Source organism: Corythoichthys intestinalis, chromosome 20, assembly GCF_030265065.1.
Source record: "Corythoichthys intestinalis isolate RoL2023-P3 chromosome 20, ASM3026506v1, whole genome shotgun sequence".
NCBI lineage: Eukaryota > Metazoa > Chordata > Actinopteri > Syngnathiformes > Syngnathidae > Corythoichthys > Corythoichthys intestinalis.
The window spans coordinates 14350753-14377194 of NC_080414.1; the positions used below are offsets into that span (position 1 = coordinate 14350753).

The 26442-nt window shown below is 38.8% G+C and overlaps 1 protein-coding gene across 3 annotated transcripts in view; it reads right to left on the reverse strand.

Annotated features, from left to right (window-relative positions):
* Window positions 1-642: 642 nt before the first annotated feature.
* LOC130908834 (cadherin-7-like) overlaps window positions 643-26442 on the reverse strand; it is a 262669-nt gene continuing 236869 nt past the window's right edge. For all 3 annotated transcript variants that reach the window (XM_057824696.1, XM_057824697.1, XM_057824698.1), the window contains 3 exons: window positions 24423-24540; window positions 17641-17889; window positions 643-3621 (listed from right to left, as the gene is read on the reverse strand). In XM_057824696.1, coding sequence (XP_057680679.1) covers window positions 3077-3621; window positions 17641-17889; window positions 24423-24540 — 912 coding nt within the window. In that variant the 3' untranslated portion in view covers window positions 643-3076. The remainder of the gene's footprint in view (window positions 3622-17640; window positions 17890-24422; window positions 24541-26442) is intronic.

A 26442-nucleotide genomic window follows, 5' to 3' on the forward strand; every position in this document is an offset into this window, starting at 1 on the left:
GTTTTTATAGGCTTGAGCACCCATGAGCATTGTGTAAGTAATTATTGACATCAACAATGGCGGCCTACTAGCTTACTTTTTGATTGAAAATTTTACAAATTTTATTAAAACGAAAAAATGAAGAGGGGTTTTAATATAAAATTTCTATACCTTGTACTGAAATGTATCTTTTAAGAACTACAAGTCTTTCTATCTATGGATCGCTTTAACAGAATGTTAATAATGGTAATGCCATCTTGTTAATTTATTGTTATAATAAAGAAATACAGTACTTATGTATCGTATGTTGAATGTATATATCCATCTTGTGTCTTATCTTTCCATTCCAACAATAATTTACAGAAAAATATGGCATATTTTATAGATGGTTTGAATTGCGATTAATTGCGATTAATTTTAATTTTTAAGCTGTAATTAACTCGATTAAAAATTTTAATCGTTTGACACCCCTATTAAAAACATACCCCTTTAAGGTGAGGGTTGTTTTTTTTTTTTTTTTTTTAATAAAAAATGACCACCCATAATCAAATGTTTTTTTTGGGGCGTGATCAGAAGACAGCCATGCTATATACTACAATAGGATAAAAAATACTGAGAATTATTTCATTACAAGAAAAAAGTGTTAAAGAGCTGTTTATTACAATAGCAGCAAGAATCTCTCAAAGTCACAGAAATGAACACGCGTGCTAAACTGAATGCCAATTTTATTTCATGAAAAAAGGACAATAAAAAGTCACAATCCTGCCTGCTGAAAATAAATAGCAACACCCATCAGTTGTACGTGAACGTGAGGGGAAAAAAACAAGTTTATCATACAGTGTGTGTTCCATTAATAAAAGTGAGCATACGTATATGCTGGACTACAGAAGCAAAGACTTCAAACTCCCACATCGCCCGGCGGCGTATGACTGTCACACTTCTAGCGTCTAAGTGGCATCAATGTCACAATCAAGCGTATTAAGAATGGCGACACAACCCGAATGGGATTGTTTTTACATCTGAAGTGAGTCTGGATTAAAACCCTAAAAAATAACAGTCGCGATATTTCAACATCGCGAAGTGTGAGACATCAAATAGTCATTGTTCTGAATGGTTCGTGTCTTTAGCACGATTCGCTACTTGATTGAGACTCATAAACTTCGGAATATTGCACTTTCAGGTGATGTCAATAGTGAAGCTCAAATTCTTTCTGAATTCTGAAAAATTTACCTCAAATTTTAATTTGCAGAACGTTTTGCGTCTAGTTTTGATCATCAATTAACCTGCAAAAGCCTACTGGACGAATTTAGTCGTAAAAGTTTTGTCAGGTTTCACCTAAAAACTCCATTTCTACAGTTTTTTTGGTCAAAGTCTTGATGATTCAGGTCAAAATAACCCACAAAAATCAACAGGACTCAACCAATTTTGCCCCAAAGTTTGAGAATTTACATTTTTGTGTGATCGCAAAAGTTTAGTGAAGCTCAAATTCATCCTGAATTCTAAACTCTCACCTTAAAACCCAATTTCGAGAATTTTTTGGTCAAAGTCCTGATCATTCAGGTCAAAATAACTCACCAAAATCAACAGCAATCGACCAATTTTGCCCCAAAGTTTGAAAATGTACATTTTCATGTAATCGTAAAAGTTTAGTGAAGCTCAAATTCATTCTGAATTCTAAACTTTCACCTAAAAACCCAATTCCGAGATTTTTTTTGGTCAAAGTCTCGATCATTCAGGTCAAAATAACCCACAAAAATCAACTGGACTTGACCAGTTTTGCCCCAAAGTTTGAAAATTTACATTTTCATGTGATCACAAAAGTTTAGTGAAGCTCAAATTCATTCTGAATTCTAAACTTCCACCTTAAAAACCAATTTCGAGAATTTTTCGGTCAACGTCTCGATCATTCAGGTCAAAATAACCACCAAAATCAACAGGACTCGACCAATTTTGCCCCAAAGTTTGAGAATTTACATTTTCATGTGATCGCGAAAGTTTAGTGAAGCTCAAATTCATTCTGAATTCTAAACTTTCACCTTAAGGCCCAATTTCGAGAATTTTTTGGTCAAAGTCTCGATCATTCAGGTCAAAATAACCCACAAAAATCAACAGGACTCGACCAATTTTGCCCAAAAGTTTGAGATTTTAGAATTTATGTGATTCCAAAAGTTTAGTGAAGCTCAAATTCATTCTGAATTCTTAACTTTCACCTAAAAACCCAATTTCTTCAATTTTTTTGTTCAAAGTCTCGATGATTCAGGTCAAAATAACCCACAAAATCTACAGGACTGGACCAATTTTGCCCCAAAGTTTGAAAATTTACATTTTCATGTGATTGCAAAAGTTTCATGAAGCTCAAATTCATTCTGAATTCTAAACTTTCACCTAAAAACCCAATTTCGAGAATTTCTTGGTCAAAGTCTCGATCATTCAGGTCAAAATAACCCACAAAAATCAACAGGACTCAACCAATTTTGTCCCAAAGTTTGAGAATTTACATTTTCATGTGATCGCAAAAGTTTAGTGAAGCTCCAATTCATTTTGAATTCTAAAGTTTCAACTAAAAACCCAATTTCGAGAATTTTTGGGTCGAAGTCTCGATCATTCAGGTCAAAATAACCCACAAAAATCAACAGGACTCGACTAATTTTGCCCAAAAGTTTGAGATTTTAAAATTTAAGTGATTCCAAAAGTTTAGGGAAGCTCAAATTCATTCTGAATTCTTAACTGTCACCTAAAAACCCAATTTCTACAACTTTTTGGTTAAAGTCTCGATCATCCGTGTCAAAAGTCGACTGGACTAAACCATCATTTTCCAGAACACAAACTCAGTGTTGTTAGATGGCAGGTAGAAGTGTTAGCGCCAGTTGACACCCTGTGGAAAGGTTTCTCCTGCTCCCATTATACAGTCATAGTCTGCACTGAAGCCCAAAGAGAAATCTTTAAAGTCGCCACATTTGAAGTCGCATCCATCCGATGAGGTAAACAAACCCCAAAGCTTTTTGAAGAGTCTTTCCCTTGCTTCCCGTGTCTCGTCTTTCAATCTCTCCCTAAATCGTCTCACGAATAATCTCTCGTCTGTCAGAGTCCTCAAAGGCTACGAGAAGACAGCCCCACCTCCGCTGACGCCTCCGGCGCCGTCCGCGTTCCCGTACAGATCGGCTAGCTTCTTGAAACGCGGCCCCCAGTTGCTAAGGTAGTCGTAGTTCTGGTCCGAGTCGGTGCTGAGCGACTCCAGCGAGCTGAGTGAGTCGGCCACCGAGCCGCTGCCCTCGAAGGCGTACGTCTGCAGCGAATCGTAGGGCGGTGCCGATGGGTCCACATCAGCGTCCTTGAGCCGCTCCCAGATGAACTCCCGGAACACCACGTTGTCCGGGAGCGACTTGTACGCCGGACGGGTCGCCGCCGCGCTTGACGTGTAGTGAAAAAAGGTCGGTGTATCTGGGGTGACGTCACGCCGAACGCTGGGGTCTCTGATGACGTTGAGGTTGCGCAGCGCGACCATATCGAAAGCCTCCGTGTCCTCCTCGCCGCCGCCTTCGTCGTCGTAGCGGACGATATTCTCTCGGATGTCTCGCTCTTCCTCTAAGATGAGCGGAACCTTCCGCCGACGACGCATGGTAACGATGAGCAGGACCATCACTGCGAAAGACATGACAGAGTCAATAACAAATGACAAATGACAGCGAAAATGTTGACGGCGTCATTAGAAAAAATATAACAACCTCAGGGACACTTGAGACATGGCGGAAAAGCAACATTTCATCTTGACGTTTATAACAATTAGCATCCGGAGAGAAGTGCTAATTTGTCCAAAGTGATAGCTGAGCAGACGCGATTAAAGGAAATGAGATGCAGTTTGAATGAGACTCCCTGAACAAAAGCACTTAGAACTTACTCAAGTACCGTCTCACATATCGAAGTGCAAAAAGTACCATTAAAATTGTTGTAATTCTCGAGAAAGGCCAATACATCATTCCTCGGAAGAATTATAACCATCCACAGAAACAATTTTCACATTGCCCGGCATCGGCTTTTCCTCATTTTCTAGGTGTCTACACTCAAATTTTCCAATTTCTAAGGTTGTATAAGAGATGAAACAGGCACTTTGTGAATGTTAATGGCGAGAGAGCATGGAAGCAAGTGTATCTTGACTTAGGAATGGCTAACAGTCATGGGGCGGGGGGGGGGGGCACAACATGTTGATGACCCCAAAACGCATTGTCAGCAATAAAATTAACAAGAATATTTAAAATAATAAGTTGACAACAAGCGTTTTTTTTGTTTCCATCATTCTTTAGGGGAGTTCTAAATCAGGCTGCTCAGTCAATACTTTTCGCCAAGATCGTCATCCACTGAATTTGGTACGCCCGCCGGTGTTGTGCCAATGTAGTTACCCCAGTCAAAAATTGTATCCCCTGGGCAGAGCCATATGGAGGTAGATTTGTGTCTTTATTATTCAATCAAAAAAAAGTTGCTTCAATTTTAAAAAGAAAATTGCTTCAATCAAAATATATATTTTCAAACAAAAACAGTCGCTTCAATAAAAATGTGAATGCAAAAATAAATTTGAAACTGAAAAAACAAAAAAAAAAATGCATGTGAAAGCCTTTTTTTGGTTGTTATTATTATTATTTTTTATTTTTTTAATTTTTTTGATTGAAGCAACTTTTTGATTGAAGTAATGTTGATTTGTGTTTGGGCCACATTTTGGCTAGGACATTTTTCTCTTTATTATTCAATCAAAAAATAAGTTGCTTCAAAAAATATAGATTTTCAAAAAGAAAAATATCACAAAAAAAAAATCATAGAAAAAAGTTTTTGAATGCGGAAAAATATTTGAGATTGAAAATATTGCATTTGAACACTTAAATTTTCATTGAAAAAGATTTGTTTGATTGAAGCAATTCTTTTTGTGTTTGGGCCATATTATGATTAGGACACTTGTGTCTAAATCATTCAATCCCCCAAAAAGTTGCTTCAATCAAAAAAAAAAAACAAAAAAACAAAAAAAAAAAAAAAAAAAAAAAATTCAATCAAAGAAAAAAAACATTAAAAAAATATTTTCTGTAATATATAAGGTAGTCGTAGTTCTGGTCCGAGTCGGTGCTGACGGTGACGGCAGTCGGTACTACAGTGTATATATACAGTACATTGAATTATATACAAAGCAAATGACTGTCTAACGTGCTCGAAAAATAATTTCGACCCATTATAAAAATGTTTTTTTGTTCATTTCATTCATTTTTGTTGCAGTTTTATTGCTTTACAACTTTTATATATAATGTGCATAGGAATGTCAATTACATGCAATGACACTTTTCGGCCACCAGGGGGGCCTGGACCCCCTGCCCCTCCCTTAAAATCCGCTTATGCTAACAGTTTCTGAGTTCTAGCTGTATTTCATAAGCACCTCTGTATTTGTGTAGTTGCTGTTAGGGTGTTAAAAAACATCTTAAAAGCAAAATCTGTGAAACTCCTGAAGCTAGCTCAATAAAATTGATCTTTTTAGGTGTTCAATACATGATCCTGCCAGTGACTCAGCACATGTCAAATCGGTAGTCTTCGGTTGGGGTCAGAGGTAAACTTAGAGTTCAACTTTTTGTAGCAGGTCTAAATTTGCTTGCTAATTGGTGAAAGCTTTCAAAATGTTGCATTGAAGCCACGCTGCATAATCTTAGGTGACTGCGTTTAAGCATGTTCCTCCACACAAAATGACCTTTCTTAATAAGTGAATGACAATTCTCAACCTGAATAGAGAAAAATGACATATAAAATATAAAACTTTGATGATTTTCTTTAATTTTGTGGAAGTTATTTCAACAAGAATCCCCAAAATTATTGCCTTGTATGATGGAGGCGAATGCTCAGCTTCCCCTAAAATGTCAAAAAATAAGTGATCAAATACATACTGTTGTGAAGGGGTTAATTCAGTACTTCTCAAATAGTGGGACGGGCACCCCTAGGGGGGCGCAGAGGGGTGCCAGGGGTGGTGCATGTGATCTTAGGAAACATAGTTTTTGCCATACTAGAATAATGTATCATTTTCAAAGTGTGCGTAGTATTTTTGAACAAAACAAGAGCACACAGCAAAGAGCAATGGAGATATGACGAGCTAAGACGAGGAAATATGACGTATGTAGCATTTGGCTTTGACGTTTAATACAGTTGGAGACGAGAAAAGACCTGTCTGTCTCTAAAAATGTTTGCAACGGACAGCAGAGAGACACATCAAATAAGATGTCACTTATAAACATTAGACCCCATTCACATCGATAAGCCACTTGATTTTTTTTCAGCCAAGACGTGCCGAATATTGCCAACAATCGTCCCGCTTTGTTTTGCAGTGTTACATCAGTAAACCAGCAAGCAACGTTAGCATCATATAAGGTGGCATACCAAGTTGCTCGGTGCAAAATAGCAAAAATAAAAACTGTCCCACTGTCCAATGACAGTTGTTTTTGTTCGATTACAACAAGACAAATAAAGCTTTTGATAGCAAAGTAACAATTTATTTACACATAACTAATTGAAAGATGACGCTGTTTGTGGCCGTGACAGCCGGGTAAACTTTTCCCTGATCGCCTGTCTCATGAAGATGGATTTTTTTGAGTCTCTGCGGGGTCTGCTTGGTGAGCAGCACGGACTCAACGGCATCGTCCGCTGCGCATGTTGTCCTGGTCGTTCTGCTCGGTCGTCCAGCGCTTGGCATCCCGGGCGTCCTCTAGGTTGTTCTGAGTGGTCGTCCGCCGCCTGGCATCCTGGACGCCATTCGGTCGTCTTCCGTCGGCGCCCCGGCCGTGCGGCCCGGCCGTTCGTTGCCGTTGAATCGGGTTGCAGTTCTTACCAAATGCGCTACTGCCCTCCAGTGGCCAGTTTTATTGCTTTAAAATGGATTTTCAGCTTTGTGCTTTGGAGATAAATTGAATCAGAAACCAGAGATGTCGCTATTAAAAAGAAATGTAAAAGACGTCTTTGGGACACTGCGACAATTAAAAATAGAATGTATTTATACGTTTTTGGGAGCAAATGAGTTAAGATTTTTTCAATTTTTATTCTGTTGTGAGTTTAACTGGAGACTTTCCTAATTAACCTAGCTCAGTTTCTTTGTTAAAATCTTTTACGAGTGTTTTTTTTCTTTTGTAACTGCTTCTGTTTGGAACCTGACTTCTGTCACTTTAGTTTCTTTCCCTACCGAGCAGTGGGTGCCGCTGAGCTCCTCCACCGTCACAAAACACGCACAGGCGGACACCCCTTGAGCTTCCCTTCCTTGAAATACCAGCTTCCGCCACTGTTGAATGAGTATCCTATCTTTTATTTTGAAAGGTGCTGATACGTCTGTGTCTGGTTTATCAGTTTTTCCATTTACAAAGCAATTTTAGGGCCTAAAATGTGTAATTTGACTGCACGACTACCACAATTAGCGCTATTCTAACATTCTCAGTTTCCTGTTTTACCTTCGTACAACAACGTAACTTTGAAATGGTCTGCGGGCCTCCGAGGCTCTGGCTTGCCGTACGTTAGAAGCCGAAAATAACTCCACGCCCAAGCAAACTGGCAAATGTCTAATGATCCTCCATCCATCAACGTCAGGCTGCTGCCAGTGAAATATCATTCCGCAGGCCCACGTTTCTTTCGACGGCGAGCGCCAGGAAGACGATTCCAACCCATTTTAGAGTCGCTAATAAGGCGGCAATTGGAAGAAATGGAAGCGAGAGAAACGGCAGATGAATGGGCATCGCCTAGCCGTGGACTTTTGGTCCTCAACAACACTCGAGGCGGCGTTTGTGCCAAGCGTTTTTTTTAGGAGCGCGTTCTAATTTCTGACTGATGCCGTGAGAGTGAATAGAAGACGTTCAGCGCTTTCCAGGGAAGTTCTTTAAGCTTTCATGCCTGCCAGGCGGCCTGGAAATCTGCCAATTTTCAATCAAAGAACCAGCGAGGATGAGCCAGTGAGAAAATGTCAGGCACCAACGGTCCAGTTGGGTAGTCCATAAAATGGGATTTTCTTTTTTTAACAGGTTTAGCGTTGCACAATCAATAGCGAACAAGGTGACTTAAGCCTTTACTTACTGGCAATGGATAGAAGGCTCACCATAACGATTATCTCACAATATGGAGATATAACAATTATTGATACATGGGTGAGGAAATAATTCTATAATATTTTACTGTACAAGTAATAAAAACACGAGCTCTTTTCATCCTTCTGCTGTGAATTGAATTAAGTTTATCACTAGTAGACGTCCAATTCATTTGAAGTGGGAGGGTGGCCGTGTTCATTCGCTGCCATCCCTCCCACATCAAACTGATTGGACGTCTATAGTGGTCAATGGCAATTGATGAGTTTAATTTCGGAGCATTTCAGCTCATTTGCTGTTGATTATTAGTCACTTCTTGTTTATTTTGGGGCATTTGTGGGTCACTTCCTGTTGATTTTTGGTTACAAAACAGGAAGTGACGCGGGAATCTGCCCAATTGTTGCTCATGCTGCCTTCGTGTGACGTCGTAATTATGGTAAATAACACACGTTGAGTCGAAAATTGCATGTGAACGCCCCCTCAAGTCGTATTTTCTCCCGAAACACTGGGATTTTATTGTAAGTTTCCGAGATGGGACGATTATTTACTTTTCAAAATGGCGGAACAAGAAGTTTTGAATGGTAAGAAGTAGAGTTGTTCCGATCATGTTTTTTTTGCTCCCGATCCGATCCCGATCGTTTTAGTTTGAGTATCTGCCTATCACGATATTTCCCGATCCGATTGCTTTTTTTTTTGCTCCCGATTCAATTCCAATCATTCCCGATAATTTTTCTCGATCATATACATTTTGGCAATGCATTAAGAAAAAAATTAATACAACTCGGACGAATGTATACATTCAACATAAAGTACATAAGTACTGTATTTGTTTATTATGACAATAAATCCTCAAGATGGCATTTACATTATTAACATTCTTTCTTTGAGAGGGATCCACTGATAAATGATAAAATGATAAAAGGATAAATGTGACTTTGTATATTGTGACTAAATATTGCCATCTAGTGTATTTGTTGAGCTTTCAGTAAATGATACTGTAGCCATTTAACTTCTGCCCATATGCATGATGGGAAGTGCAACCATGACTGTGCGTTGTGGTACCAATTGGTATATCTTCTCTGCGTTGGGAAATAACATAGGGTGTTAAGAACAAGATCAATGACTACCTTTCTTCCCCACATTGCTTCCCACGATATATCTAATCGTAGGGAGAGGGATTGTAAGGCTTTAGCCAATTAAAAAAAGGCTCCAAAGGCTGCCAAAATTCACTCTACTCATTTTACGCTGCCTTTTAGCTCTCTATATAGGTAAAACGGCGCCATTACAGATTGAACGTGATAAAGCGTGAGTGGGTCGTGCAGCGCATGCGTTAAATATTTTAATGTGATAAATTTTTTAAAAAATTAATTACCACCGATAACGGGATAAATTTGATAACCCTACCTTAAGCCTAAACTAAAGACTCTGGATGAGTGTAACATATTATGTCTGTAACATTAAATACAATTAGAAAACAATTTAATTAAAAAAAAAAAAAAAAAAACAACAACAAAAAATATAAAAAAGGCATGTCCGATATTTTTTTGCCGATTCCGATACTTTGAAAATGGCATGATCGGACATCTCTAGTAAGAAGTTTTTAAAAAGATTTATTATCAATTTGCATGTTCTGTTGGCGTCAGCCACAGACTTCATAATATATTGAAAGGGCGCGGGGCCGTTTCAGAGGGCGCCTGTCTCCGTCAATGCTGACCGATAGGAAACACAAAGAGCTTTTTAGTTTGAAAATTCTTGTGAATAAATGCTTGAATCCCTAATTTTTTATAGATACGTATGAACGTAAAACAGTTCTCGATTCTTGGTTAAAAGCAAAAACAGTTAGCATTTATTTTACGTAAATATGTCGAATGTCATGCTAGTCTTTTAGCCAATGTGGCGCCGCCTTATCAAAACAAAGAGCTTTTTAAGACGAAAATTCTTGTGAATTAATGCTTAAATCCCTGAATTCTTTGTAGATATGAACGTAAAACAGTCTCGATGCTTGGTTAAAAGCAAAAACCGGGCAGTTAGCATTTATTTTACGTAAATATATCGAATGTGCTGCTAGTCTTTAAGCTAATGTGGCACTGCCTTATCAGAAAAAAATAGCTTTTTACGATGAAAATTCTTGCGAATAAATGCTTAAATCCCTGAATTCTTTATAGATATGGATGTAAAATGCTCTCGATTCTTGGTTAAAACGGGCAGTTAGCATTTATTTTACGTAAATATGTCGAATGTAATGCTAGTCTTTTAGTCAATGTGGCGCCGCCTTATCACAACAAAGAGCTTTTTACAAATTCTTGTGAATTAATGCTTAAATCCCTGAATTCTTTATAGATATGAACGTAAAACAGTCTCGATGCTTGGTTAAAAGCAAAAAAACGGGCATTTAGCATTTATTTTACATAAATATGTCAAATGTACTGCTAGTCTTTAAGCCAATGTGGCGCCGCCTTATCACAAAATAGAGCTTTTTACGATTAAAATTCTTGTGAATAAATGCTTAAATCCCTGAATTCTTTATAGATATGAACGTAAAACAGTCTCGATTCTTGGTTTAAAAAAAAAAAAAAAAAAGGGCCGTCAGCATTTATATTACGTAAATATTGCAAAGTAGGACGCCAATGCTATAGCGACTAATATCTCCCATTGATTGATTGATTTTTCACAACATTTCAAAATGCACGCATGGTACGAAAAACACAATAATTACTTTGAATCCTCGAACAAATCACTCCTGAGACAATGCTTCCTGTTTGTATGTGGTACAGCTTTCATACTTTTTCAACCTAAATCCGGCTTTAGATCACTGCGCGTGTGTTTGTGAATATTCCCTCTTGATGCTAGGTGTGGGCAAGCCCCCTACGCAAAGGTGTGGTGCAGTGTCAGTGCCCCGTGTCCCGTCAATATACAGTATTATGAACTTATTTTTTGACTGAATAATAAAAACAAAAATGCTCTAGCCAAAATGTGGCCCAAAAACAAATCAACATTACTTCAATCAAAAAAGTTGATTCAAAAAAAAAAAAAAAATCCAAAGAAAAATAGCCTTCATATGCATTTTTTTTTAGTTTCAAATTCATTTTTGCATTCAAATACATTTTTAATTGAATAATTTTCCACCTCTACATACAATTTTTGACTGGGGTAACTACATTGGCACGACACTGGCGGGCGTACCATATTCAATGGATGACGATCTAGGCGAAAAGTATTGCCTAAGCAACCTGATTAAGAATTCCCCTCAAGAAAGATTGGGGGGGGGGGGGGGGGGGGGGGTAACGCTCATTGTGAACTTATTATTATAAATATTCTTGGAAGTTAATTTGACTGCTGACACTGCGTTTTGGGGTCATCAACATGTTGTGCCCCCCGTGCCCTAAAAGTCAAACTCTCTGGATACAAAGTATCACAATATATCACCATTTCATTATTTTGTCACAGCCCTACCGTCAACGGTATTGAATGACTTTAAAACGGCATTTTATCTCTTCATCTCTACCAAGTCAGTCATTGTCTACTGTTTTCGTGACGAACAGGAAAAACGCATCTCATTCCTTTTTCATGATCTCCTTTCCACATCCCCAAATAACCTCAAAGGTCTTTTCTACAATTGTGCCAAACTGTCACTTCAGTCCTCACGAATGACTTCTTCTTCCTCTACCTTTCGCAAACAATTACACCGTTTAGATGGCAAAACGCTGACGGACGAGCGGCATCCTGCCGAAAAGATCACACGTGGTTTCTGTGTGAAAACGGAAGACAGGCAGCGCTCAAGACATCAGACTGGAATGGACATGACATGAAGGTATCTATCTCGTAGAAGATTTTTAAGTGCTACATAACGTCCTAATTGGGCCTCTAGGGATCGAGCACCTACGAGGATAAAATAAAGATTTTCACTAGCTAGCGTTCAGAATGCTGCGTTAAAAACAAGTGAAACACGAAACAGACATTTTAAATGATTTTTTTCATTCACTGACTACCCTCCTAGTTAAAAACAATTTGCCATCTATCACTGTCAATATCAGCCAAAGCATTAAAAAGACAGTGCCTTAAAGGAGAAGGTCAAAAGTTGCAATCCAACAGGTTGCCCGGAGGCACACCGATTCCTTGGATGAGAAAAGGGAGTGAAAAAAACAAGTTTCAACTTTGCTCTGCTAGCATGATCTTCTTCATTTGTACTTATCAATGCTCCATTCGCCTCTTTTGTCAGCTTTTCTGATTAAAAGATATAATAGACGTACAAGTACTAAGCATTTAACTCCCGGCCCACCGGATGTAAGCCGACCCGGCGACCGGTTTCATTTCAGCGTCGCTTTAAGCTCCTTTAGATCCTCCTCAGCTCACCTGAGCGTTAAACCACAACTCTTTGGGCCTTTGTCTGTGGCTTTGTAGGTGACGCACGGCGGGTTAAAAACTTCTCAGAACTGCTTTTTTGCCACGCTGAAAAAAACGGAGAGATTTCACAAAGGAATAAAACGCACTTGGGGTGTTGGCTGTTTACAGATGATTTCAATAGATATCCGTCAGGGTTAAATGTCACTGGAAGTCAAGGTGAGGGCAGAAATAGAACAGTTAAGTGCTGCATCTTCAGCAAGCCAGCCAATACGCTACAAGCTCCCCCCAAAAAATAGAAGTCTGTTGACTAATTGATTCCGCTGGCCGCGTTCCAATGGTGTTGCGCTCGTCAACATGCGTGCAGTTATTCAGAAGCGGATGACCCGGGCACCTGTGTTTACCAGAGTGGAGAGTTGGGTATTGCCTGCTTGTGACCTCGCATCTCGCAAAAAATGAGGGGAGAGGGAAAGCCTTGCACTGTGAAGCCGACCTCCTCCAGCAGCTACAATAAAAGTGTGACATTTGCGCTCCGTCAACAACATTTATGTGGATCTTGACTGCAGTAAATTCGCTGCAGCGGCACTTGTGTTACACTTTCCGACACTGGTTTGTGTTTATTCTTCTACTTTCAATATTTGACTACTAGGAGGAGCTGGATGAAGTGCAAAAGAGACAAAAAAATCTCATTTAACGCATTGGTTGGCAGTGACAGTGCTAGACGTTCCGTCCTTTTGAATGGCATGTCTGCTGGTGATAAAACTCTTTTACCGTATTTTTCGGACTATAAGTCGCACCTGAGTATAAGTCGCACCAGCCATAAAATGCCCAATGAAGAGGAAAAAAACATATATAAGTCCAAGCCTGTTGCAATATGCAATCATTCCATTTATCGCACGGTAAATGAAAATGAAGGCGGTAATTTTTCTGCTGCGATTTATTGCCTCACGTGCACTTGCGTGCGCGTGTGCGGCAGACGTGCAGTTAAAAGTTCGTCTTCCTTGTTACCAACTACGCAAAATTCATCTTCGTTCCGGGTCTGGCAAAAAAATGGCACCGGAGCCAATCCCATTATATCCTATTGTTCAACGTATAGGCTATTTTTTAATTTTTGCCGGAGGCACATCCATCAAAATGGGCTGCGCCGGGCCTGGAGTCAATAGCCCAGTTGCTTATTCACGGTTTAACCAGCGAACATGGACGAAGAACGCTTCATCATGGAGGTGGAAAGTCACAAAGTGATTTATTATACATCATCATTATAAGGACAACATTAAAAAGGAAGCTGTAAGGTGTCCTATTATGTGTGTTTTTCTGGCAATGATATCAAATACACGACGTGCTGACAACTTTTTTTTATCAACACACAGCACTAACAACACTTCCTCAACCCGTGGCTCCCGGCAGGCTGTGCCGCGTCACATGAACAAAACAACATCACCGTTGCGTGCGCCTCAGGGTGCCTCGGAAAACATCCAATCAGAATATTACACATGGAACGCCATAGCAAAAGCTATGAGGGGAAAAGTTTTCATTTGCCTGAATGCTTAAGTTATTGAGTGCAGTTTAATTTTTTTTTCTTGAAAAAGACATTTTATTTCTTCTGTGTTTCTGTGCGGTATTAATATTGTTGTTTTTTACTTAAGAGGCATGGTCTATTGTTTTTAGATGTGATTTCTTAAAAAGTATTTTTGAATTTAAGAGTAAACATTTATTGGGTTTAAATGGGTGTATTTGATCTATTAATGTATACTGTATTCTCACTGTGTTATTGTAAATTGGTTTTTTAAAAAAATGGGGGCGCAATAATATCGCATATCGCAATAATTTATGAGATAGATTATCGCACAGGCGGCACGGTGGCTGAGTGGTTAGCACGTCTGCCTCACAGTTCTAAGATCAAGGGTTCAATCCCGGGCTTCGGCCTTCCTGTGTGGAGTTTGCATGTTCTCCCCGTGCCTGCGTAGGTTTCCTCCGGGAACTCCGGTTTCCTCCCACATCCCAAAAACATGCATGGTAGGCTGATTGAACACTCTAAATTGTCCGTAGGTATGAGTGTGTGCGTGAATGGTTGTATGTCTCCTTGTGCCCTGCAATTGGCTGGCAACCAGTTCAGGGTGTCCCCTGCCTACTGCCCCGAGTTAGCTGGGATAGGCTCCAGCACCTCCGCGACCCTCGTGAGGAAAAGCGGCATGGAAAATGAATGAATGAATGAATGAAGATTATCGCACACTAAAATTTGTTATCACGATAGGGCTATATAAGTCACACCTGTGTATACGTCGCATTTTGGGGGGAAATTTACTTGATAAAATCCAACACATAGAACAGATATGTCATCTTGAAAAACAATTAAAAATAAAAATACAATTCAGAACAACATGCTGAATAAGTGTACAGAAAAATTTGCTAAAAACTTTCCTATTCATTTCTAAAGGGATGCCACTGACAGCCATGTACGTCCAAATTTCCCATTCATTCTCAACGGCAGGAAAACATAGGTTCAAGCGATTTTTCACCATTCACCATGACAGTCCATTGGTATTTACCTGGCTAACAATTAAGTCAATGCCATTGACAGATGTGCACTTCCCTGTCATTGACAGCCATGTATGTCCAAGTTTCCCATAAAACTCATTTACTGTATTTTTCGGACTATAAGTCGCACCAGCCATAAAATGCCCAACGAAGAGGAAAAAAACATACATAAGTCGCACGTGTGTATAAGTCGCATTTTTGGGGGAAATTTACTTGATAAAATCCAACACATAGAACAGATATGTCATCTTGAAAAACAATTTAAAATAGAAATTAGGGTTGTTCCGATCATGTTTTTTTTGCTCCCGATCCGATCCCGATTGTTTTAGTTTGAGTATCTGCCGATCCCGATATTTCCCGATCCGATTGCTTTTTTTTTGCTCCCGATTCAATTCCAATCATTCCCGATAATTTTTCCCGATCATATACATTTTGGCATTGCATTAAGAAAAAAATGAATAAAACTCGGACGAATATATACATTCAACATACAGTACATAAGTACTGTATTTGTTTATTATGACAATAAATCCTCAAGATGGCATTTACATTATTAACATTCTTTCTGTGAGAGGGATCCACGGATAGAAAGACTTGTGACTTTGTATATTGTGACTAAATATTGCCATCTAGTGTATTTGTTGAGCTTTCAGTAAATGATACTGTAGCCATGCCCAAATGCATGATGGGAAATGGAACCATGACTGTGCGTAGTGCTACCAATTGATATATCTTCTCTGCGTTGGAAAATAACACAAGGGGTTGAGAAAAGATCAATTGCTACCTTGCTTCCCATGATATTTCTAATCCTAGGGAGAGGGATTGTAAGGCTTTAGCCAATTAAAATAAGCCTCCAAAGGCTGCCAAAATTCACTCTACTCATGTAACGCTGCCTTTTATCTCTCAATATAGGTAAAATGGCGCCATTACAGATTGAGCGCGACAATGTGTGAGTGGGTCGTGCAACGCATGCATTAACTGCGTTAAATATTTTAACGTGATACATTAAAAAAAAAAAAAAAACTTATTACCGCCGTTATCGGGATAAATTTGATAACCCCACCTTAAGCCTAAACTAAAGACTCTGGATGAGTGTAACATATTATGTCTGTAACGTTAAATACAATTAGAAAACGATTTAATTAAAAAAATATATACTGAGAAAACGATTTAATTGGAAAAAATATATATATATTAAAAAAAGGCATGGCCGATATTTTTTTGCCGATTCCGATACTTTGAAAATGACGTGATCGGATGCGATCGATCGATCGGGACATCTCTAATAGAAATACAATAGAGAACAACATGCTGAATAAGTGTACCGTATGATGTTACAATTTTCAATGGCAGGAAAACCTGTGTGGTTGTGATTTTTGACCACAAACTTACCATTGACAGCCATGCAACAAGGCATGTAACAGAAATGTCCCCAAATCAACAGCAAGTTACCTGATGTCACAGGACGTGTCCCCAAAATTTCCCAAAATTAACAGGAAGTGACCTGATATAAACAGGACGTGTCCCCGATATGTCCCCAAATCGACCTGATGGCAACAGGACGTGTCCCCGAAATGTCCTCAAATCAACTGGGTGGGTCCTAGATTTGTATCTACTACAGGAAAGCCCCATTATAATTTTCCATAAATTGCAATTTCTAGTCTGAGAAAAATGTGATGTCACAACACGGAATATCTTGAGAATGTTTTTTTACACACACCAAAAAAAATAAAATAAAATAGGGCTTGGCACTGAGTACGCATTTTAATCGCGTGAGATTAACTGCGATTAATCACATGGTTTGACACACAATCCGAATTGAATTCAGAAGTATTAAGCATGCTTTTATTGGAAATGTACTGCCATATAAAAGAAATTTTACGTTACATTAACTCATTGGGAACAAGTCAATGCACCGTTAAAATAGTTAACTGTGTTAATTCACGAGTTAACTTGCCCAAACTTAAAATGTTAATTTTTTTCTTCAGTTTTTTCACAAAATAAGAAATAAATAATAATGCTTTGGATTTAAATCGCGTCTTTTTGGGGGGGTGGGGGGGCACTTAAGATGCTTTACATTACATACGCATTATTCTTTCACTCCGCACTCAATGGTGGTAAGGCACTACTGTAGCCAAAGTTGCCCTGGGGCAGTCCGACAGAAGCAGGACAGGTAAAAAGAAATAAATGATTTTAAAAAAATCTGAGGTATAGAGGTCAAAGGTCACAGAGGTCAATTCAACGACTGAATTTTAAGGATGTGTGACTCTCAAAACAAACTCAAATTTGCCAAATGCAATGTCATCTGCTGAATTTTTAAGAACTGTGAAAACCAGATTCACGGATAACGGATCAATTTCAGTATGATTGATGATCCAAAACCCAACTTATGACTGAATACGGCTTATTTATCATACTGTGTCATTACTCATTCCTGACATTCTTGTTTTTGGGGTTAAATTTTATGATTTTCATTATGTTGCTGGCATTTCCAGGACATTTTAAAGAGGTGCAATACAGCTATACAGAAGGGTATTGTTATTCTTGTTTGAGTACTCTCACAGTCTCAAGTAGCAAACAAGGGCTGCGACTATAAAGAAGCTGCAAGGTAAACACATCACCTCTGCACTGACAGCGATCCTCGCCGCGTTCCACCTGCTCTCTGGAAGGAAATAAATCATCGGTCGTGCCCATTTCTTACCTAGCAGCGTGAGGATGCATCCCAAAATGGCCAAAAGGGCGCCGGTGCTCAGGCCGGTGGCCGTGTAGGCCACGGCGCCGCACGACTGGGGCACGGCGTCGGCATCACACTCGCATACGCGCACAGACAGCGTGTTGGTGCTGCTCTGGGCCGGGCTGCCGCTGTCCTGGATCAGTACTGGGAGGCGGTACACGGGCTGTTCTCGTCGACGGAAGCCGCCTCGTTTAGTCAGTATGGATGCAGTGTTATCTAGAGATCACATAAAAAAAAAAAAAAAAAGACATTTATTAGTATTACAAGCATTTTTAGTTCGATGCTTTAAAGTACAGCAGTCAAACTGAAGGCTTAAATGAATTTGACACTCGCAGACGTCCAACCCATTTGAACCGGGAGCCCTCATTGTTCATGTTTATTTGCTGTCAGCCCTCCCGGTTTAAATGGATTGGACGTCTATGAGTGACAAACTCAGTGAAATTTACAGCAGAAGAATAATTGGACGTCCATCGCTGTCAATGGCAGCAAATGAGAACTGTATAGTGTTTTCACAAGCGAGATTGGAATACTCATTTTTGTTGTCATATTTTATCTCCAGAATTAATATTTAGAGGACAAAATTAGAAAAAAAAAGACTGAATACATGTTTAAAATGTTATTTCAAATTTGATTTTTTTTAATATAAATTTCTAACCCTGCACTTGTCAGATAATCCAATTTATGAAAAATTAAAGCTATTAAATAAATGAATTAAGCACTAAAAAAAACCCACACGAAAAAGTAATTAAAACTAAATTACAAGGGAGAAAAATAAAGATTAAATGAAACTACACTATAATGAAAAATCCAAAACTATTATAAACTTGGTATAGAGATCATGCTTTTTTTCCCCCCAAAATTAAATTTAAAGACATTTTCTGGAGTTGTAAATGGAAGATTGAAGACAGAAATCATAGAATATGTTTTCCCATTTGTAAAAAAAAAAAAAAAAAAAAAAAAGATTTTTATTTAAAAACAGAATATCAAAAATGATTTTTGTTTTTCTTAACAAACATTTAAGGTATTTTTCCCTTTTTTTTAATTAAAATATAATAAATAAATAAGAGTATAATTTTTCCCTTTTTGATTTTTTTAGATAAAAAAATGTAAATATAATTTTAAATAAAATAAAATAAAATAAATAACTATGTAAGAGAATATTTGCTTTTAAGTGGCTCTAACAATGTCAATGGCACTGAAACAGAGCATTAACAGCCACTCTTCCCGGTTTTGGGGCAATTATTGTTCACTTCATGTGTATTTTAGGGCATTTACAGGTCACTTCCTGTAGATTGTGAGTCACTTACTATTCAATTGGGGACAATCCCGAGTCCTTTCCTATTCAGTAACTCAAAATAAAGTGGAAGTGATCCGTAAATGCCCCAAAATCATCAGAAAATAACCTAGAAATGCCCCAAAATTAACAGGAAGAGCCAAAAATTAATACAGGAATATTGTATAATGATTTCCTGACCCTTGTATCAATAATTGTTGTATCGCCAAATCGTGAGATAATCGTTATTGAGAGCCTTGTATCGGAAATTGTATTGTGACGTACTCAGTTTCCCAACCATAGTACAGAAAGACCACACTTGTTGTGAAAAAATCAACTATTGGGGAAAAGCAAGTAAAGAAATAATCATCTATTACTTTACAATTTAAATTCACACAAGGGGCTGTGGCCACCAAAACTGCCTCTAACTACCTGAAACAAATGCGTTTCTAACATACAGTGGGGCAAATAAGTATTAAGTCAACCACCAATTGTGCAAGTTCTCCTACTTGAAAAGATTAGCGAGGCCTGTAATTGTCAACATGGGTAAACCTTAACCATGAGAGACAGAAAATGGAAAAACAACAACAGAAAATTACATTGTTTGATTTTTAAAGAATTTATTTCCAAATTAGAGTGGAAAATAAGTATTTGGTCACCTACAAACAAGCAAGATTTCTGGCTGTCAAAGAGGTCTAACTTCTTCTAACGAGGTCTAACGAGGCTCCACTCGTTACCTGTATTAATGGCACCTGTTTTAAGTTATTATCGGTATAAAAGACACCTGTCCAAAATCTCAATCAGTCACACTCCAAACTCCACTATGGCCAAGACCAAAGAGCTGTCGAAGGACACCAGAGACAAAAATGTAGACCTTCACCAGGCTGGGAAGACTGAATCTGCAATAGGTAAAACGATTGGTGTAAAAAAATCAATTGTGGGAGCAATTATTAGAAAATGGAAGACATACAAAACCACAGATAATCTCCCTCGATCTGGGGCTCCATGCAAGATCTCACCCCGTGGCGTCAAAATGATAACAAGAACGGTGAGCAAAAATCCCAGAACCACACGGGGGGACCTAGTGAATGACCTACAGAGAGCTGGGACCACAGTAACAAAGGCTACTATCAGGAACACAATTCGCCGCAAGGGACTCAAATCCTGCACTGCCAGACGTGTCCCCCTGCTGAAGAAAATACACGTCCAGGCCCGTCTCTGGTTCGCTAGAGAGCATTTGGATGCTTGAGAAGAGGACTGGGAGAACGTGTTATGGTCAGATGAAACCAAAATAGAACTTTTTGGTAGAATCACAGGTTCTTCTGTTTGGAGGAGAAAAAATACTGAATTGTATCCGAAGAACACCATACCCACTGTGAAGCATGGGGGTGGAAACATCATGCTTTGGGACATTTTTCTGGGGGACCAGAACAACTGATCCGTGTAAAGGAAAGAATGAATGGGGCCATGTAACAAGAGATTTTGAGTGAAAATCTCCTTCCATCAGCAAGGGCATTGAAAATGAGACGTGGCTGGTTCTTTCAGCATGACAATGATCCCAAACACACAGCCATGGCAACAAAGGAGTGGCTTCGTAAGAAGTATTTCAAGGTCCTGGAGTGGCCTTGATCTGTCTTCAGATCTCAACCCCATAGAAAATCTGTGGAGGGAGTTGAAAGTCCGTGTTGCCCAACGACAGCCCCAAAACATCACTGCTCTAGCTTAGATCTGCATGGAGGAATGGGCCAAAATACCAGTAACAGTGTGTGAAAAGCTTGTGAAGAGTTACAGGAAACGTTTGGCTTCCGTTATTGCCAACAAAGGGTACATAACAAAGTATTGAGATGAACTTTTGGTATCGACCAAATACTTATTTTCCACCATGATTTGCAAATAAATTCTTTAAAAATCAAACAATGTGATTTTCTGTTTTCCACATTCTGTCTCTCATGGTTGAGGTTTACCCATGTTGACAATTACAGGCCTCTCTAATATTTTCAAGTGGGAGAACTTGCACAATTAGTGGTTGACTAAATACTTATTTGGCCCACTGTACTTAGCTGATAAAGATGATTCCGATTCTAATTAGTGACCTAAAAAATGTAGATTTGAGTTCACTGTAAGACTATGAAACAGCTTTACGGTTTTAAAATCAACAGATGGAGTCATTAACACTATTCATCAAGCGTCGACGTTGCCACCTGTTGCCTGACGACTGTGTGATGGCGGACGCTGATGATCTGTCTTACAGCTAGAAATAATGTAAAAGTCAATAAAGAGACTAAAAAAGGCTGATAGGGGATGAAAATAGAACAATAAAGTCTAAAAATGTGCTTGTGTCAATCATTTGTCTTTAAAGGAGACATGCTATTTTTTCAGAATTTAAACACTGACTGGGTATGACACCTATAAATTAATTATAGCACCCCGCTATTGTTAGCGCTGTTAAAACTACTGGATAGATTCTGATCAAATAAGTAACTTAAATAAGCTCACTTTTCTGTCTGTAACAATTTAGTTTTGCACCGATGTCATTTTTTGGCTCCCTGTGTGGTATTAGCAGGATTGGAATGAACGTTCATTCGCTGCCATCCTCCCGATTAAAATGGATTGGACATCTACTAGTGATAAACTTTAAATTCACAGTAGAAAGATGATTGGACGTCACACGATATCATGACTACAGTCATCTTGGAAAGGGCAACAAATACTTTTAATTTTTTAGTTGTTGGCGGCCATCTTAGGTAAGCTTCGGCTATTTCTTAGTACTCCCCGATGCAGATATTGTCATTTTAGTGCAGTTTGTAGTGTTGTTTTCGTCAACGATGACAATAACGAAAATATTTCGTCGACAAGCACATTTTTCATTATGATGACAAGACCATAATGAGCTAAAAACATGTCTTGGGAGACTACAACATAACGTGACGAATGCTTGTTTTCCTCTGACGAGATAACAACGAGACGTAAATACGCCATATTGTCACTCACATGTTCACAATGTGTAACATTTTTATTTGTTGTTGGCTTGCATTGTAGCGGTGTCTGGTTGTGTCACTCATGTGATGTGCTGCGCCCCCAACTCACTAGTGTCCTCTCCAAGCTTGCTTGCTTTGAAGCTCTCATTGTAAGATGTTTTCTTATCTTGGCAAGAGAGTATATGCAGTGTTGCTTTAGCCTTTAATGTGCGAATGACACGAAAAAGCATGTTTATTTCATATTTCACGCGGTGTTTTATGCTCCTGAGTGAAATGGACCGCTTGGATGTGTGTGGAAGTGATCGTTTTATAATATTCAATTTTTGAATCCCGTGACATGAAAATGAGTGACTTCCGGCTTCAGTCTTGGGTTTAGGATGAATGCGAATGTGACATCACCCGGGTCAGCGTCTCACCAATACAGCATTGCTTTATAGCATGCAGATGGACTGCGGATTCAGCTGATTTTGCAGATTTTTGTGTATTTTTCGCATCACATCAGCCAAACGGCTGCAGAAAAATGTTGCTGCACCAGGGAGAGGTGTGTGAGCCTTTTTGGGGTTTCAAAAGGTTCCCATTCACTGGCGGATATTGGCCAAAACAAGCCCTACTACTGTGGGACTATTGGACTTACGAGGAAGTAAGTAAACATCGTGTTTTGTATTATGTCAAATACTGGGATCATTTTAATACTGAGGTGGCTTGCATTTTGTGGCTGACATGCTCCTTGTCCACTCGGCCGACGACCGGCAGCTTATCGCACAACCCCCCGCCGGTCGAGCACTACAGTAATACTTGGCTTATGGCCCTCTTGGTGTGCCGGGTTTTCTGTGAAATTTTCTACCCGATCATAAATTGCAACTTTGTGTTAAAAATTGCCGCGAATACAGCGATTACAAACACTACAAACTTTCTTTAAATAAAGGACTATTTACTTACGTTCGATCATGGATTGACATTTAGAAAAGCTCTCCTCAGACACATTCTGCCATGTTAACTGCACAACAACTGCAGCTGCTCTCCAATGACTCTCTCGCTGTTTACGTCTTCGCCGTGTAGTAAAGCATTATTTTTCTATATTCGCGTTGAACATGTGGCAGCTACGCGCTCCTCCGGCGTCGGCCGGTTTGTCCGGCGGTCATTGTCCAGCTACTTCCCGGCAAATGAGCCCTCTGCCCTCAGCAGGGGAACGACGAGCTCTAACTTGCTCGCCGCCGGGCAGGTTGCTGATTGGCGAAGACAATCGACAACCCCGCTGCCGTTTGAAATGATCCGGGCTAGTTATGTGTGATATTTCGCTTCGAAGACTTTGATACATCACCTGGTTTGGGTTAGCATATCGGCTAGCTGTCACGCCTCTTGGTTTGTTTACATTCTCAAAAGCCGGGGGGCAGGGAAATGTCAAAAGCCCAACTAACTACGGTGGCATAAAATATCATTCAGGCAATTGACAATTGACAATTATTGAGTAATTTTGCCATGTCGCACTGAATAAATGCATTTTTATTATTTCATATTCCATTTAGCACAAGACTGTTATCTGTCATGATCATACCATTTATTTAGCTATTGGGGAAAAATACTTGGATAAAGAGAATATCCTGTAAAAATATTGGAGTATAGAGACTTAATCAAGACATTTTGCGGCTCTCTTCGTCGCATTTTCCTCGTTCTGAATAATTCCTCTTCAATGGGCTCAATAGTAAAACAGATGAAACCATTCTCCTGCCGACGTCATCCACCTATTGGGGACGCTAGAGCCCTATAATGGTAGGCGTGGCTAACCGGCAGATTAAAAGATTAATTTCCCGTCATCTGCGCTTTGCCAAATTGGTGTTTATAGTCGAATGGTCTCAAAATATGATTCTAATTCACATAATAATCCTATTCAAGACTTTTTTTCTCCTGTCGTACGCACTTTAAAGGTCTGTGCTGAGTGATCACACACTAAATGTAACTCGTAGCATTAGCATAGTATTGCCGTTTGTGTTAGCATTAGACTAATTCTAATGGCGAGGTCTTCTTAACACCTCAAATTTTCTATTTTTTTTACATACATTGCGTGGCGTCCAGGTGGGTATAACTATTTGAAAATGATATACTGTTTTCCTGCTAAATGTGTATTATCATCAAGTTGGCGTTGTCCTTGTAGACGCTACAATATATGCTTACCTGTCAATGTTAACTCGAAATTATTGGAAACCTTTATTTATTTTACAGAGATAAACATTTTGAATAAAAGTCGACTAAAACTAGATGAAGAAATCACTGACCACTGCGTTGAAATGTTTTTGTGCAAGGATACAAATGCTTATTGTGAGCATTGCTTGCAGAGATACAAATTAATCTATAGGAAACTCATCTTCTTCCACCCACTGTACAGAGTGTAGGAGGATAGATTGTCATTATGTTCCAAATACAGACAATAGAGTTATATTTGTACAGCCAATCAAACAATAATAAACACATTGAGGAACTTGACATTGCCGTATGCTAACCTTTGTTGTCCCGCAATGTGAAGTTGAGATTTCCTGCCACGGCGGTGTCAAGCGAGAAGAAGAAGCGGTGGCCATTCTGAGGCTCGTCCTTGTCTATGGCGCTGACTGTCTGGATCACCTGAAAAGTGACAACAATGAAAATTAAATACCGAAAAATGAAACACAAATGTGTAGTTTTAAATGGTACATTTCATGAGACAAAATATTTCACGAAGCGAAAAATGAAAACGTACTTAACTGAATAAGAATAAAGCATTTTCTGAGGGGGGAAAAAAAAATCAGTTTTTATCACCGTTTTTAAACCCTTACAAAAAATATGAAATCGAGATCAATAATTCTGGCCATTTATTAAATAACCCACACAATATAAGGCTTGAAGACTCAAACCCAGAATTTCCTGTTTCTGAGCCAAACCCGCTAACCACGACACAAAACTTAGCCAGCAAGTTCGCACACACAACTTCATTTAAACGCAAGTGCATGTGGTACCATCTCATTATATATATACACAAAAAGACAAAAAAAAAACAACAAAAAAAAAAAACAATATAAACACACATCCGTACGTTTGTTCTCCATTATTGCACAGATGAAAATAAGCGATGATAAGAAGCGCCGCGCCCCGAGGTGCTAACGCTATTTGTCCGGCCTGAAAAGAAGACGACGGACGGACGGCGGAACGGCGAGCGTGCTGTTGACACACGCTCGGCGCCATCAATAATGCATGGAATTAAAGCTCCAAATAAAGCAATTTATTTGCGCCTGCTGGCGTGTGCCGTAATGATGTTTTTATTCATAAATATTTGCTGGCTGGAAATCAATTTAGACTTTTTCCCCCTTGAATAAATTACTTTAATCCGAGTAGTGAGGCTAAAAGCGAGGAAGGCTTGTTATTTAGACTTTCAAACTCTAACCCTTGTTTACAGGAATTTCCCATTTCACTTATGAAAGCCGCATTTCAAGTGATAACCTTGATTCAAACCCTACTAGTCATTTCAAATCATCCTTTGAAACTGTCATTCACCTTCGCTTTAACCCTAATCATGGCTTCAAACGCTCTCACAAAACGCTAAATTAGATTTTTGAAACCCTAATTTCTAAATTTAATGCGGTATGGAAACCATGACTCTGATTTCTGTACCTTAGTTTGAAATCCTACCCCTTGTTTGAAAACCTGCCCAATCTTCAAACCATAATTTTAAACCTTGTGAATAAACAATACATTACTCGGAAAAAGTATGTACTTGAAACCCATATCCTCACTTAGCATGTTATGAATTCCAAGCTGAAACCATAACCTTAAACCTTAACCATAATTTTCAAACCCTAATTTGAAGCCCTAAAGTAGCTCCAAACTCCAATCTGAAACCAAAACCCTAATTTTGTAACCCAAATTTAAAATTGTGGACCCTAACCTAAGCACCAAACCCTTTTTTCTAAATCTAACCTCGATTAGTCCCCTAACCCGTGAACATGCAATAGATCATAACCTAAACTCATTGTTAAAACCATAATTAAAACCCATATACTCAATTGAAATATTAACATCAGTTCTAGACCCCAATTTTAAACCTTAATTTTAAATCTTAACTTGTTGGACGCCCTAATTTGAATCCATAACCCTCATTTTTAAACCCTAACTTGAAATCCTAAACCCTAATCTGAGCACCACCCCCCATTTTGAAACATTAACCCATTTAATACCCTAAACCAGATGTAAAAAACAAAAATGACTTTGAAACTCTATCATTCAGGATTAAAACCTTAAATCCTTGTTCAGACAGGCAGCCAAAATCAAATTTTTTTGCCCATCCAGATTGAAACTGAATGGCTCTTTTGTAGTCTGAACAGTCACAAAGCATAGAAACCAGATTTTTTGCAAGACTGATTGAAACAATATTCAAGAGGTACCGTAATTTTCGGACTATAAACCGCTACTTTTTTTTTTTCATTTTGAATCCTGTGGCTTATAGTCCAGTGCGGCCTATTTGTTCATTTATTCGGGTTAATAGGTAACATT